The 15,477-nt window shown below is 45.0% G+C and overlaps 2 protein-coding genes across 3 annotated transcripts; both read right to left on the bottom strand.

The window, feature by feature from the left end:
• Positions 1-340: 340 nt before the first annotated feature.
• On the bottom strand, positions 341-4,514 carry LOC130385123 (uncharacterized). The gene is made up of 2 exons (XM_056593442.1): positions 2,325-4,514; positions 341-2,124 (listed from the first exon to the last, which is right to left on the bottom strand). The coding sequence occupies exons 1-2, from the start codon at positions 2,353-2,355 to the stop codon at positions 1,184-1,186; spliced, it is 972 nt and encodes a 323-aa protein (XP_056449417.1). The 5' UTR covers positions 2,356-4,514; the 3' UTR covers positions 341-1,183.
• Positions 4,515-4,734: 220 nt separating this feature from the next.
• LOC130385124 (uncharacterized) lies at positions 4,735-11,741 on the bottom strand. 2 transcript variants are annotated; one of them, XR_008895967.1, is made up of 3 exons: positions 6,501-11,741; positions 5,413-6,372; positions 4,735-5,319 (listed from the first exon to the last, which is right to left on the bottom strand). XR_008895967.1 is itself a non-coding variant. In XM_056593443.1 (2 exons), exons 1-2 carry the CDS (start codon positions 7,084-7,086, stop codon positions 6,047-6,049), a joined length of 912 nt encoding a protein of 303 aa, XP_056449418.1. In that variant the 5' UTR covers positions 7,087-11,741; the 3' UTR covers positions 4,735-6,046. The 2 variants fall into 2 exon arrangements, 1 of the variants encoding a protein (XP_056449418.1); XM_056593443.1 differs by having other exon boundaries at positions 4,735-6,372.
• Between the last annotated feature and the right edge of the window lie 3,736 nt (positions 11,742-15,477).

Genomic DNA, 15,477 nt, shown 5'->3' with positions numbered 1-15,477 from the left:
TAATGGCCCCGACTTTGCGACCACGCTCACGCTGGACGTCAAGGTTTTCTTTAAACCAACGGACACGCACGCCCTGCTGCACGCGTCAATCTTTCATCCGAAGCACACCTTTGCGGGGCTCCTCAAATCCCAACTGCTTCGCTTCTCGCGCATATGCTCCAGTCGGACTTCATGGCGGCCGTCAAGACCCTCTTCACCGCGTTGGCACCGAGAGGCTACTCGCGGTCCGCTCGCCGCGCCGCCCTCAAGACATATAAGGTCACCAGACCGCCCGTCGTCGGCCCCCGTCTGCCGCTCATCACTACTCACTCGACGTCATCCGCGTTCCTGGCGTGCCGTGTCACAGAGACATTTTAAGTGGTTCCAAGATGTCACCGCGTTGTTGCCCAGACACGGGATCATCGCGGCGTACAGAAAAAACCGCAATCTCAGGGACCTGCTCGTTAGGGCCAAAATGCCACCTCGGACCGAGCGCGGGTCCAACAGACGCTCAGAGTTTTACCTCTACCGCCCCTGGGCTCGGAACCCACACACCGGCGCCGTGTTCGCCACCCAGAGGCACTCCGGCCCCGCCACGTCCAACTGCGTGTACCTTATCCGCTGCCTCACCTGCGGTGTGCAGTACGTGGGTGAGACCGGTAACACCCTCTTGACGCACTTCACGCAGCACAGATACAATGTCCGGCGCGGCAAAGAAACTCACCTCCCTCTGGTAGAACACTTTGTGCTCCATGGGTGGGCTGCCCTGTCGGCCACTGTGCTCCAATCAAATCCTGGCTGGTCACTTGCCAGGCGGCGCAGGGCCGAGAGGATCTGGATATACAGACTCGGCACCTTGCACCCTGTTGGCTTGAATGTGGGAGTGGGGAGGGGATCCCGCAGGGTCGTTTGATGATGGCCCGTGCACCCGACATCGCCGCCTTCGGCGGCAACGTCTTTAATTGTGATCCTAACACTTTTTGCATTTTAAAAAGAAACAATAAGACAGATGTCAATAAAGATTTTGAATACCTCCACATAATAATATCTCCATCATTGCTAATGTTTGAACATACACTTTGAACATATAACCAATAAGAAAACACGCACAAAAATAATGGTTTCAAGAAAGTTGACAATAAGACACTTATATTAAAAAAGATTTAAAAAAACAATTATTTACAAATTTTACATACATCACTAATCAAATGGGTACATTCCTCCACTCCATCAGTTTGGACTTCATCCAATTCCATAATTCCAGGTAATTTAGCTTTCCCAATAGGTTTTTTTGGAAATTTGGGAAAGCTGTAAACTGTCTGCCTGGGTGATGTTGAAAAAGGTGAGTCTCTCTGAAAACTTCGACCAGGGTTAAAATGTCCTCCTGTTCTCGGGCTACATGATGCATGCCAGTCGGCCTTGTCCGCTCCAGTTCCGAGTCCGTTTTGTCCATTAGCTCCTTGAGGGTGCCAATGGACTGACTGATCCTGGCTGCTGACCGTTCAGACAGGTTTGATCCCAAGCCTCTCATGAAGGATTTCAGAAAATTGTTAAGGTGCTCCAGATGGAGGTCGAGAGGAATATTTTTCCCCTTTCCCCCTCGACCATTCCAAAACCGGTTCCATATGACACTGTGTGCCATGCGTGGGGACAGAGTGAGATTTACCTGCAGTGTAAGAAGAAAGGTGCTGTAGGCGTAATGGCTGTGTCCATATGCTTTATAAAAAAGCAGGGCAACTTTATACAGTCTCATTATCCTATCACCATCACCTTCTCTTACACCGTCCTGCATGTTAAGCAGGAAGAATCCAAAGCCAAGTCTAGCTTCAGTGTGTTTTTTTTTATGGTCTTCGTTTGCTGGACTTGTATGTTGTGGAGTAGGGTCCAATGGAGCAACAAGATTGTGTATCTTGTACTCATGGGTTACCCTTGCCTTGCTGTATATGTACATATTGCCACACCCGTCCGCACGACACTGAAACTGCTGCGGCTGTGTCGAAGCCTGCCTCTGGCTCGCAGCTTCTGTAATGCCCGTCATCATTACGAAGGTGTCCACAACCTGTCCCACCTTCTCATGCAGCCAGTCTCTCCTCAGTTGTGGCAATCCCTCGCTGACATCCACTGGGACAAACCCATCTGGAATTTCTGTAAGCACACAGAATAAAATGTTTAACTTCTCACCACCATCACCACAGTAGTGTAAATGCATATTTTAAGTAAAATAATATTGGTACTAACTTTTATCAAAGTGAATTACAATTTGAACAATTAACTATAACAGTAGTAACATATACATGTTTTTTTTGTGATAAATGCTAGTTCTCAACTATGAATGTGTGCTTTACCTGTGACATCCTGCAACCCAAAGTGTTCCATTGCAGCAGCCAGGAAGAGTGCAGTTGTGTCCTTACGCACAAATTCCTTGTACGCATTATAAGCTGCATGGGGACCTTGTTTCGCATTGCTGCACCTATGTAACAGAAATATGTAGTTTAGCAAATGGCTGTCATAGATTGCTTAGTGTTATTCTGTCCATCTCTCAGACATTTACATTTATTCATTTAGTGGACGCCTTCATCCAAAGTCATTTATTAGGTCAATTATATAACAAGGGTAATGATATAGGGCATTGAACCCACAACAGTTTTGCTGAACAGGTCCTTAACCTCTGCACTTCCACTAATTCGCTCACACATTTCAAATGTCTTTATTTGTGTCCGCATTTATAAAATACATTGCAAGGGCACAAATATTTTCAGATGCTTTTGATGCCCTACATCCTCGAAACATGTTGCAGTACTTGAGTCAAACATGCACATAATAGACAATACATACACATGACCTTATTCTGCACACAGTCTGTTAACAGACAGAAAATCTATGGGTACAGAAAACACCTCCTCCAAATAGCTCGGCTGCCTATAATGGAGGAGATTGAGCAATATGTTGCAAGCTGCTTGGCTTTACATTTGGACAACCTCATAATTCTCAAGCCTCTGACCACCAGCCTGTGGACATGACCTAGGCTGCCGAAAATAAAAACGATAAGCTGGCATTTATAGCCTAAATGTATGATAGCTTGCACCCAGGGCCGGATTAACACTTTCTGAGGCCCGGGGCTAATTACCCGGGTGAGGCCCTTCATATCATGATGTTCTGACGCATGACCTCACACAAACCCACTGACACATCAGCGTACACAGTAGGCCTACCAATCTATGACAGACTATTTAAAGTGAACTGGTAATATGATTTCAATTCAATTAAATTCATTTCAATTCAAGGGTAGCTTTATTATAATTGCAGTAGTGTTGACAAAGCTGACAGAATGAGGATGGGGAAACAAAATGTATCTGAATTGGCCTACTTGAAAATGTAGGAAAAAAGAAAGTATGAAATTGGTGATTTGGTGACTGGCAAATCATTACAGAAAAAGTAATAGGCCCTACAATGCATTTGCTATCAAGTACAGCAAGTTAGGCCCAGCCAACATAAATGAACTGTTTTTTGAAAGTTACTTAATTTATAGAAATGCATCCTGTTTTTGTAAACTCATCAAAAACTATAAAACAATGTAGGGCCTATTGTAGGCTATTAAACAAAGGTCAATGAAGGCCCCGGCTATGGCTCAAACGGTTTGGGCATTGAATGGTTAATTTACTCCGGGAGTAACGCCCTGGTACATGTCCGGTTACGCACAACAAACCCCAAGCAAGAAGACAGGCAGGAATGTGCGATGCAACATATTTGGGGTGAACTGTTTGAAATGTGCACACAAACAAGCTAAAACTATTTTACACATTAATGGGGCTGGGTCATATAGAGGAGGCCGCCGCGGCAAACATGACTCACCAAGGGACTTCAGAAGGCCCGTCTTCTGCTCTTCTTCCGTGCGAAATCATTAATGAGTTCCTCAAAGTCCATTTGGGCCAGCATGTCGTGCTCAATTGACATTAAAGTCAGATTGTTAAGTTTCTCCTCCAACATTGTCGTTCTCAGCCTGTTCTTGATAATTCAAAATTACCCACTGCTTCTTCTCCATCACTTGTTTCCTCAGATTGTAGCACTATTGCTAGCAGACTGGCTAGTTGGGCTGGTTAGTTGGCTAGCGGTGGTTGGATGCTCTCCGTCACTGACAGTTGTATCTTTGTTGGTGGTAGCTGCTACAGCGGGCTGATTACTCCTCCACATGTTGGTTAATTTGGGTGTTTTCTGTAATAATTCTTTCGCTCTTTCCTTTTTTATTTCATCTAATTTTCGTTTTTTTGCTCCGCTCTCGTGTTTCCTTTGGCCCGGCATTTTCGCTCGTTTTTTTTTTTTTTTTTTATGGATATTTGTCATTTGACCTTCAGCGACCGGAGGCCCCCCTAGCGGCGAGGCCTGGGGCTACAGCCCGGTCAGCCCATTCGTTAGACACGGCCCTGCTTGCACCAATGGTTGGTATTTAACCTGTTTAGTAAGGAAAGCTTCCTCTAAACTTGAGTCAAAAGTGCAACCAACTTCCCATAGGAAAACCTCTCGGTTATTCTCATCAATCACAATGACATCCGGTTTATTTGCTGTTATACCTTTAAATACATGGGGGTCATTGCATTCGCACCACACACACACACACACACACACACACACACACACACACACACACACACACACAGTGAAAACCATACCATGCATTACCATGCATAAGTTGAAATACTACCTCGGAGAACAGCAGGGCTGCGTTCATGATAGCAGGACTGTATTCCCCATCCCATAACAACCCAATTCATGAACTATCCAGTTAATTCATGTTAACTGGATTTTTGTGAAACAACTGTGGAAAGCATGGCCAACAAAATGTTATTATAATCATTGTAATTAACAACAGCTTTGTTTAGAATGCAAATAAAAGCTTAAAAACTAATAATTGTACAGTATGTAATCATGGTGTTGCAGATAGCAGACGTTGTACCTCAACCTCGTCATGTTGGCAAGAAGTGTGCCATGGTCTTTTGAGGATGCACCATCATAGAAAATCCGATGATAGATCTTTATCAACATCGAAGACTTGTGATTAGCAAAGGATTAACACAACTTTACACACAAGCACTTGAAGTTATCTAAAAAAAAAAATCTAAAGTAGTGGTGTGATTTTGTTACTAATCAACATTTTTCTATAGTTTCTTACTCACTTCAAAGAGGTTTCTGATGGCATGCCAGTCCTCAAACCGACCTTCCAGTCGGTCTTCCTTTGTAGCACCATCTGAGAAGGCCCACTGTATGTTTCTGCAGTTCCCCTCAGCCAGCCGGTCACCTCCTACTTAAACACTTGACAACCCGTCCGGTCCCTTGGGCACATACCTAAATGGATAACACACAAATGGTGGAATTATACATTTTATTAAAGCCCTTCTTCTGCCGAAGACTGACAGTGGAGCCTGATTATATACTTACTCTTTCTGAAGGTGGCGAAGTGTGTCCACCAAATCAGACGTTTTGTTTTCATTTTTGAAGAGTAGTCCCAGAGGGTACTTTGAGAATTAAGAAAAAAGATGACATTGCAGTAATGTTTGAGTTCAAAGTATGTGTATTTAGTTTTTTTTTTGTTGCAGATTTAACTCATAACTTACATCTGTGGAGCGCATAGCCATGTCATCTGTATACTGATGTGGTATGTGGTGAACCACTAATGGCTTGAATGGTTTAAAAACAGCCAGGTACTGCGTAAGGATACGGCTCCCAAGAACAATAAACTCACGCCGCATGTAATCCTGGGTTTCTAGTCCGGGGAGTGAGTTGCCAAGGTAGTATTGACGGATGTCATGGTCTGGTTTGGCATTGTCAAGGTGATGTGTTTGGATCAATTCAATTCAATTTTATTTGTATAGCCCTTAATCACCATTACAGTCTCAAAGGGCTTAACAGGCCAAATATTTGTGACACCCCCCTTTACCCATGCCCCCACACGGGCAAGAAAAAACTCCCTTGAATCAGCAAGGAAGAAACGCAGTGTAGGGGATCCCTTCTTCCAGGGATGGTCAGGAGTGCAATGGGTGCCACAATTGGCATACAGGTAAATACATGTACATCATATTAAAATGGTGATGGGGTTCTGGCCGGTTATCCATGAGGAGAGTCCAGGCATCCAGTCCAGCACCCGCAGCACGCTACAACTGACAGAACAGATCCTATCTTTGACTGCAATATGGTGAATCCAGTGTATGGATTTGTTGTTGTGGTGGCTGGACTGATGATGTACACGCATGAAAAAGTCCAAATTGTCAAATATAATAGAATATGTTGGTGGAGGAGTGGGGTGTGTGATTGGAAAAGTGGAGGAGCTCAAGCCCAGCTCTGCTGCTTCAGAGTTACTTAAACTGCTGAAAGGCAGTACGCTTTGAGCCATTTCATCTCCTGGAAAAGAAAAAAAGTAAAGACAATGAATTGATTATTATTTATCAAAAGATAGACACAACATTCAAGATGACACAGCATGTGATGTGTAAGTTGTGTTTCTATATTTCAGTAATTTGTCACCTCACCTGACATGAGAAGCTCATCCATGTGTTCACCAACTGGGTTTAGTGGCCCCTTCGGATCACTTGTTCTTTGGTCTTCGCTGGTGTCCACTCTCTGACCAACAAAGTTCCCTTCCGCTTCAGAGTTCAGAAAATCTTCATTCTGTACCTTTAACATTTTTAGAGAGCCCCCACATAGGAGCGCCAACTCCTTCTGCTTCTCTATAGAATTGTGGTGAGTAGTTGTTATTGCCATTTTGTTCAGCCTTTCAAACACAGCTTTTTTTGCCCCGCCATAATGCAAAATACTACCTAGGTAGTATGCAAAGGCTGACAGGCGTGGTTGTCTCCCTCTCAAGGCAATGGAAGCTGCTGCACAAGTTGCAGCTTGAGAGTGGTTGCTGACAGTTGTTAGAACTGAGAAGAGGAATGGTGAAAAACCTTTAAGGTCTGTCTCTAAGCTTGTAAATGAAAAGGCTTTCAGATCATCTGGAGATGACTTCCACAGGATGAAACCGTTGGTCGGATTAGAAATGCGTTTGCATTCGTTGGTTATTAGCTCCAGGATGTGCACCTTGATTTCAACATTAACTTTGCAGCTGTTGTCCATTTCTTCTTATTAATGCTGTTCACTATTGAGGCTTCTTCTGGACAACATACCTTGGCAACAGTCTGTGAAGGGTAATGGGTGACAACCTGAAATATAAGATAATGTATCAGTGTGGATAATTACAGTATAGCCTATTAAGTATAATGTGCATTGGCAATAAATAGGAATATACAGACTTAAATATGGTGACCCCAGATGCAATTGCAGAGCAAGGTCAGTGGAATACTGCCCAACCCCCACAGAGGTGCAGAGCACAGAAGTGGGGGTTGGGACACACTTTTGACCACTATACAATTATATCCATTACAAAATGAAGTTCTCACATCTTGATAAAGTGAAAGAGACCACACACACATCATCGGGTGCAAGTTCATCCTGGTAACATTTGCTAATACTACACCTGGCCTGACTCAAATTCACACTACGTTTTAATCATAGGTAAATTACACTGAAATGAGGAGTGTGGGATTGCATACGTGTTTATCACATTGGACAATAAACACGACTCACTTTACACACATGAAAAACTTGGCAATCGAGGTTATAGCCATAGTCATATCATAAGAAGTAGAAATGTATCAACAACAAGCTTACCTCTGTAAGGCTTTTTTGCGTTTTTGTAACGGTTGGTGTTAACGGATTGGGGCAGAACTTCTTCAGAGCCCTGGGCGTCTTGGAGGGAGTTGGCTCCCGGTCTCTTTTCTCTGGTGCCTCAGATGAACACGCTTCTTCAGCCTGGGCTCCTTCGTCGTCTGTCCACTTCTTAAACACGGACATGTCGCGTTCCAAACGTGTTATTAAGTTTGTACATGGCCGACACATGCGATACGATTTGTTTGATGTGTTTTGGAGTTGAAAGCCTAAACGGAGTACTTGTTCGTACGTGCATGTACTTTTACTTTTTGTCTCAAAAATGATGACCGTGTTGCCAATTTGTCCGTGTATCCTTAATTTTTTTTTGCAAAACCGGCATAAATCGTTTATGTCCATCTGGATGAATTTCTTCTTTTCTTGAGAATAGCTGTGCGTCGCACAACATACGTCACATACTACGTTGCTCTGATTGGTTTTAGGTCTATCCAATTGAGCAAAGAGGCATTTTCCTTCCTGGTTCCGCCCTATAATCACAGCCCAATGGTTCGGTCTCACACTCATATTCTGACTAGAATTATGAGTATGACATCGCCAGGCTAGAGAGTCATAGGATTAGTCAAGAAAATATCAGATTCTGCAAAGCAGGGCTATGGCCATATAGAACCTGGCAACAAAACCAGGCGAGGCACTATTAGGCGAGGAGCATTGATTGACAATTTGAATTGATTGGGGTAATTTGTTGTGTCTTGTCTAATCTTTCGGGAACTGTCGTCCCATTGGAGTAAGGAGGGGGAGAGGAGGAAAAATATTTAAATGCTATACTTAAAAAAAAAAAAAAAAAGTAATCTTGTGAATAAACCACCATGTATTAATCTGTTTTCTCAATGTTATTTAATCTTTTCAATAAACATCTTCCAATCTTCAAAACAGGCAGAACTCACGAAGACACACTCATAACAATAGACCTCTGAAGAATAAGTCCCTGTTTCCTCGGTCAAAGGTCTATGGGAAATAATGGGGCCGGGTTTTTTGATCGTACATAAAATGTTTTTGATCGTACATAACAAAAATCCAAAAACCAAAAAGGTTTTCGGATTGTCGGTGCCGTTAAAGTAGTGAACGATCCTAAATGATACTGGCACAGACAATCCAAAAACAACAAAATTGTATGCCTTCATACTTTTATAGGCTTTTATCTGCTGTACTGTATAGAACGATGTCTGAAGGACCAGATAGTTAGTGATGTCCACAGCCTCGATTGTCGGCAAATCCTTAGGTTCTACCGAAAACTCACTCTTCTTTATAAGATACGGATCACGGCAAACATATTTACTAATTAATTGTTTGTATCTTTGTCTAGAAACGGGCTCTAAATCCTTACAATACGGACTCTGTGTAACGGTTTCCTCCATAGGCGTAATCGCCATTTTTACTTCCTGACCTCCATTTGAAATTACGCCCCTTTCGCACGTCATCATAATCACGTGACTGAAACCCACATATTGACAAAAGGTAGCATTTCATTTGAAGGGATATGTAGGCTAGGCCCAGAGATTTGGCCCTGCCCCTCAGAGATAACTTTGTTGAACTTGTGGTGGTAGCATATGACCCAGATAGCGGCAGATGTTATTTCACTGTGGAAAATCTTCCCGGGAGCCATTCATTCCAGCTCCAGAACGCTACGAAGGAGACCTGGGATCCTGTCGGTCCTTCCTCCTTCAGTGCTCCTTGGTTTTCGAACTACAGCCCCAGACCTACCCCATCGATAAATCACGGATCGCCTACCCGATTGGTTCCTTGTGAGGCGAGGCGCTCGCCTGGGCGGCAGCCGTGTGGGAACGTGGTTCCGCTGTGAGTTTTAACTATTCCGCCTTCACCGAGGAGATGCGGAAGGTTTTTCGATCACCCGGTCCGGGGAAAGGAGGCCTCTCAGCGTCTTCGCCAGGGATCCCGCAGCGTCGCCTCCTTCGCGGTTGAGTTCCGCACCCTCGCGGCTGAGAGCGGCTGGAACGAGGAAGGCCTGCAGGTTTTTTTTCTAAGTGCGCTTTCCGATGACATCAAGGACCAGCTGACTTCTCGGGAGGAATCCGCAGATCTGGATGAGTTGATCGCTCTCTCCATTCGGTTTGACAATCGTTTGCACGAACGCCGCAGAGAGAGAGGTTCACGCCCAGTCTCCACGTACACGTCGAGCCATCTGCAACACCTCGGCCCTCTCCTTCGTCTTTCGCTCCACTCCGCCGCGAGCGGGGACTCTCTCCCGAGCCCATGCAAATCGGACACACGCATCTCTCCCCGATGAGAGGGAACGCCGTATGCGCTCCGGTTCCTGTCTTTACTGTGGTCAGGCTGCCCCTCGCTTTCGGGAGAAGAACGGGCTTGCCAGTAACCCGAGGGATCCTGGCGAGCCGCTCCCGTAACCCCTCGGTCTCCCGTCCCCTCCTGGAAGCTGTCCTCCTGTGGCAGTTTTATTGATCGGGAGTTCGTTCATCCATTAAAGATCGACACGGTTCCGCTTGAACTCCCAAGCGCTAGACGGGAGGACACTCACGCGGGTGGAGCACTATACCGTTCCTGTAAACCTACTCGTTTCAGGGAACCACCACGAGTCCATCTCTCTTCTGGTGATTAACAGCCCCTTCTCCCCGGTCGTTTTGGGTTACCCCTGGTTTAAGACCCACAACCCTCAGATCAATTGGGGAACAGGTTGTGTAATGTCCTGGAGTACACACTGCCTGTCCCAGTGTTTGCGGTCCGCCCAGTCACCTCTTTAGTTCCGCCTTCGTTCCCCTCCACGGAGCCGTGGTCTTCACCAAGCTTGATCTGCGCAACGCATACCACTTGGTCCGCATCCGGGAGGGAGATGAGTGGAAGACCGCTTTCAACACACCTTTGGGCCACTTCGAGTACCTTGTTATGCCCTTCGGACTCACCAACGCCCCGCTGTCTTCCAGTCCCTGGTCAACGATGTCCTCCGGGACATGTTGAACCGCTCCGTGTTTGTTTACATCGACGACATCCTTATCTTTTTCGAGATCCGTGGAGGAGCACCGGGTTCACGTCCGGAAGGTTCTACAGCGATTGCTGGAGAATCGACTTTATGTCAAGGCGGAGAAGTGCGACTTCCACGTGCCATCCGTCTCCTTCCTGGGCTACATAATCGGTCAGGGCCAGATAAGAATGCACTTGGGTCCCCACGTTCTGTTCCATAACAGTATTATGGTGGGATTTATTGGTTGAATTGCAAACATTAGATCAATGTTTAATCAATGTTGTAAAACAGATAAGGCGGGACGCACGAGGAATGGCGGGTACTGCTAGGTGAGACCATTAAGATGAGGGGTTTCATTATATTTTTGATTAAACACAATGCTGTGGACAATGGATAGTGATGTTTGTTTTTTTAACATGTATCTTAGGTTATGTGTGTAACCTGTAAGAGAACAAATAAAAACAAGTAACAAAAAACATATCTCGCCACTTGATTGGAACAGTTTCTAGCTGCTACCGTTACTGTTACAGAACTCCAGCGCCATTTTGAGTGACTGCTTTCCTCATACCCACTCCCGCTCGTGGTAAGTTTTAACTGAATTATGTTTAAAAAAACATGCTGTTTGTTTGGGCACACTGACGTTAAATGGAAACGTTAACTCAATAAGGGAATGACCATGACTCAAAAAGGGAATGACCATGATTGGTTTACGTGAATAGAGCTAGTTATCAGTTAACGCTAGCTACAATTTAAACAGTTGCTGTAGTGACAACAAGTCAACGATATTGTTGCAAAAGTGCGAGCAGAGATGATGGTAAAGTTCACAGAAAACGTAACGTGTTCAATGCGTCCATAAACAACAGCAACCGTTCAAATGGTACCTAGGGTTAACTACTAACTGCTGTTCTGCTTATCTCTCCCACTCTGCTTCCGGCTCACACACGGACCGGCCCCCCCTTCCACTCACGTAACTTTTTTAAATCCCCTACGGCGGAAACCGAGGAGCTTGTATGCAAGCAGAAGACAAATGGCTCCATAGTTTGGAAATGTTTTGGGTACAAGGTGTCTGACGAATGACAGAATCAGGTTTTTTGTCGAGAGTGCTTCAAATCTGTCGAAACTAAAGGGTTGAGTACGACCAACCTCTTCCATCACTTGCAGCAGCACCACGTGCTCAAAAATTCGTGCAGCGACCCAAAATCTTAAGCTGTCTCGACATTAATTATTGTTTATTCAGATAAAGGAAAAAAAAGCAAAGAAAAAAGCAATTGTCCCAAAATGATTACGGACTCTCGGACACCCGCCGGAGTGTCCGGCGTGTGTCCGCTAGTAACTACTAGCCAGACATTAATGAGGCATTGGGCAATGGGGCAGTAGCCCCAGGCCCTTGCCATTAGGGGCCTCCGGAGCGGTAATTTAAATGCTTGTTTATGTGCTTTTAACCCTTATTGAGTGGTAATGTTTAAGTTTGGGAGAGGGGAGGGGGGTATGAAATTAAACATGACGGACCTGGTATTAGCTTTTGCATGTTCTATGCAATTACTGCATTATATTATATTGAATTATATTACATCACATTAAATTATATACTGAGAAATTAAGGTGGTGATAATGAGGGGTCCTCATGCTCGGTGTTAATGAGTCTAAACAGTGTGGGTTTTAGTGATATTTTACCTGATACTGACAAAGTTATAAAGTCGATTTAGGGTGCTGCTCTCATACAGTCTACCCCTGTGTTCCAATACCCATACTTCCCGTACTTACTTAGGCTCCATCCTAAATGAATGGAGCCTATAGTAAGTACGGAAAGTATAGGTATTGGAACACCGGGTTTGGCTGCTTGATGCCAATATGGCCGCACATACTTCTAGAATGCTTCATCAGTGCCTCAAATCTTTACTTTACCTACCTAGCAGCTTTAATTGCAACAGTTGTTTGCAGCACATTGATTTTCTCTCTTCTCCTTTTCAAGATCCAAGACAAGCAGAATCACATTGCCACCAATTTTAGGTTTGTACACTGGGGACAGCATCTGCATAATTTCTAAGATAATGTCCTCTTATTGGGCATCTTGTAAAGCTAAAAGACGTAAAGTCAAGAAATTAGTGAGGGACACAGAGCAGGATATTCTCTTTGAATATAATTTATCAGCTGCTAATTCCAGTTATGAAACCACAAATCCTATCACAACCTCTTCTGAGTGCCAGCTAGATGGTTTCCCAACAACTTCTCACTTCTCACTAAACAGACCATTTGTCAACAGTGATCAGCAGGAAGATATCAACTCAGATTTAGATTGTGAACCAGTGGCTGATGAAATTGAACCTGAAAGTGACAGTGGCCCTGGCAGTGATAATGATGAGCCTAATGAAGACTTCTTAGAAACAAGCTTAAAATATTGGGCCAAATCCTATTCTGTGTCTCTTGTTGCACTGTCCTCTTTGCTCTCCATCTTAATGGTGTTTCAACCCTCCCTTCCCAAAGATGCAAGAACATTACTGTGCGTTCACACCAAACGCAACGGGGCGACAAGATCCCATACAAAGTGAATGTAGAGACGCGTATCGTGTGAATTCTTCGCGAGAGAAAACCGGCGACAAGTTTCGATTTGTAGCGCCACACTTTTGCCGTGCACAGGCGAGCGTGTTCACGAGGATTAGTGGCGCGACAAATTCACTTGAGTTGAAACATTTCAACTTTGACGCAAATTTCGCATGATGACAGCCAATCAGCGTTCACTCCCTTGAGTGACGTAGCGTTCACTTCCTGATCAAGATCAAACTGCTAAATGGAGGGGAAAATTATTATTTCGGTGTGCGCTCTGGCTGTGTGTCAATCTTGCCTCACTGGAAAAAGAGCCCTCTGGTTCCAACAATCTATATCGCCTTGCCGGACAACTTTCATCCACTCGCCTCCCGATCCCTGCTAGTGGGTCCCCCTCACTCATCTATCGAGTGGCGGCTAACCCGGGGATTCCACCGGACGCGTAACGGCAACGTTACAGCTGCGGCACGTCTTGGCCGCGACTTTGCCCTGCTTGCATTTCCACCGGGCGCGTTACGGCAGCGCAACGCTGCCTTGCGAGCCAGCCGTATTCACGCGAGATCACGAGATCCCGCGATAATCCTAAACCTAATGTACTCGCCTTCCACTCCCAAAACTACTGCAATTAAATGCCAGGCTTTGTCCTTTCTGACATTGTTCTTATAAAAAGGATGATTTGAGACCCTTTGATTGATTGACTGCTGACCTGGTGCCACCGGTCATGACGTAATAATGTTGGTGTTTTATTTATTGTGTTTTATTTTGAAAATTGAGCGGAATGCTCTATGGCTTTTACTTTTTAACTTCCTGCTCTGATCGATCTGCTCTGTTGAAATTGACGCGGTTCAGCAGCGGCTCGCGGCAAAAATAGGAATGCTACGGAATGATAGCGCTGTGGCGCGGCACGCCGCTCCTGGGACGCTGCTGAGACGTTCCGCAGCCGCGCCCGGTGGAAATGGTCTCATTGATTAGAGTGGAACCTATCTGCTGCGGTGACCGCGGCCAAGACGTGCCGCTGCCGTAACGTTGCCGTAACGCGTCCGGTGGAATCAGGCCGTAACGCTAGCCTACTCCGTCGGCCAGACCTGGTCACCATCCATCCATCCTCCTCACCAATGGTGTAGTCTATTTTATTGTAGTGGGTATACTGTGATGAATCCCTCCCAGCCTCGTACAAACCCGTCCCACGAGTGTGGGGTGTCGCACCACACTCACCAACGCAGGGGTCTACAACCCCGCTGATTTAAGAGTATAACAATTATCAACAATCATGGAAAGCTGAGTAGGTTTATCAGTTCAGTATGAACAAATAGAACACAAAAATGACAAGTTGTCCTTTGTATAGCAATAGCAAATGCTAAACAAGGACAAAATCTACGCAAAATAATTTAATGAACTGTTTACAACCATGGCTAACCAGTGCATGAGAAGGAGATGACAGGAGACTAATGTTTCACTCTTTCAATTGCTCTAATTTGACCTCTTACTGTTGTTATCCAACATACCATACAGTAATTGAATTGTGTAAAAGTGTGAAATTACTGCACCTTAAAAATGACCATGAATTAGCTATACTCTCATTTGCATAGTGATTAACATTATGAATTTCAATTCTGTATACCAACTGAATGTTGGCTGACATTTACCTAACTTTTTTTCCCTCCACTCCAACCAAGGATGCCTGTTTTTAAATTCCCCAGTCTGAAAGGCTGGCCAGGGGTTCTCATCTAAAAGTAACAAGGAGATATAAAGTGGGATTAAAACATTGTCTTCTGTTGACTACTTGTTATGTGGTTTACACATTAATATGGGAGGACTGGAGTAGACACACACACACACACACGAGAAGGAGGGGCTCGGCCCGCCAACTAACGTGCAGAGATGCAGGGGCAGCTTCGCGCTTCGTAACAGAGACAGGGCAGAGTGCGAGCGCGCAGGGGGAATTTTATGAATGGTGAATGTAGGAGATAACTTCCCCTGCTTAAAGTATTTTATTGCAGTTATACCCAACCGGTATTTGCGAAAAATAAACACAGAAGTGAAAGATCTGTCACAAGACGATTAATACGTATCCGTGCACATTTTTAAGTGGGTATACGCAAATCCTGGTGCGTTCCTAGTGGGTATACGGCGTATCACGTAGACTACACCACTGCTCCTGACTCTGCATGGTCTCCCCCCAGTCAGTTTTTTCCCTGGTCCATCTCCTCCTGTCTTGCCGTGGGTAATCCTGGTCTACACCGCTGTCATCCATCTCTGTG

This window comes from Gadus chalcogrammus, chromosome 7 (assembly GCF_026213295.1).
Source record: "Gadus chalcogrammus isolate NIFS_2021 chromosome 7, NIFS_Gcha_1.0, whole genome shotgun sequence".
Classification (NCBI taxonomy): domain Eukaryota; kingdom Metazoa; phylum Chordata; class Actinopteri; order Gadiformes; family Gadidae; genus Gadus; species Gadus chalcogrammus.
The sequence above is the reverse complement of the archived record's forward strand: the minus strand, read 5'-3'. Positions and strand labels throughout refer to the sequence as shown.

Bases quoted from the DNA above. Each gene is read 5' to 3' on its own strand.
- LOC130385123 (XM_056593442.1), bottom strand. From the start codon at position 2,355: ATGGAACACTTTGGGTTGCAGGATGTCACAG. The intron at 2,125-2,324 runs GTAAAGCACACA...GTGTGCTTACAG, and splicing joins TGGGTTGCAGGATGTCACAG to AAATTCCAGATGGGTTTGTC.
- LOC130385124 (XM_056593443.1), bottom strand. From the start codon at position 7,086: ATGGACAACAGCTGCAAAGTTAATGTTGAAATCAAGGTGCACATCCTG. The intron at 6,373-6,500 runs GTGAGGTGACAA...TTTCTTTTCCAG, and splicing joins GGATGAGCTTCTCATGTCAG to GAGATGAAATGGCTCAAAGC.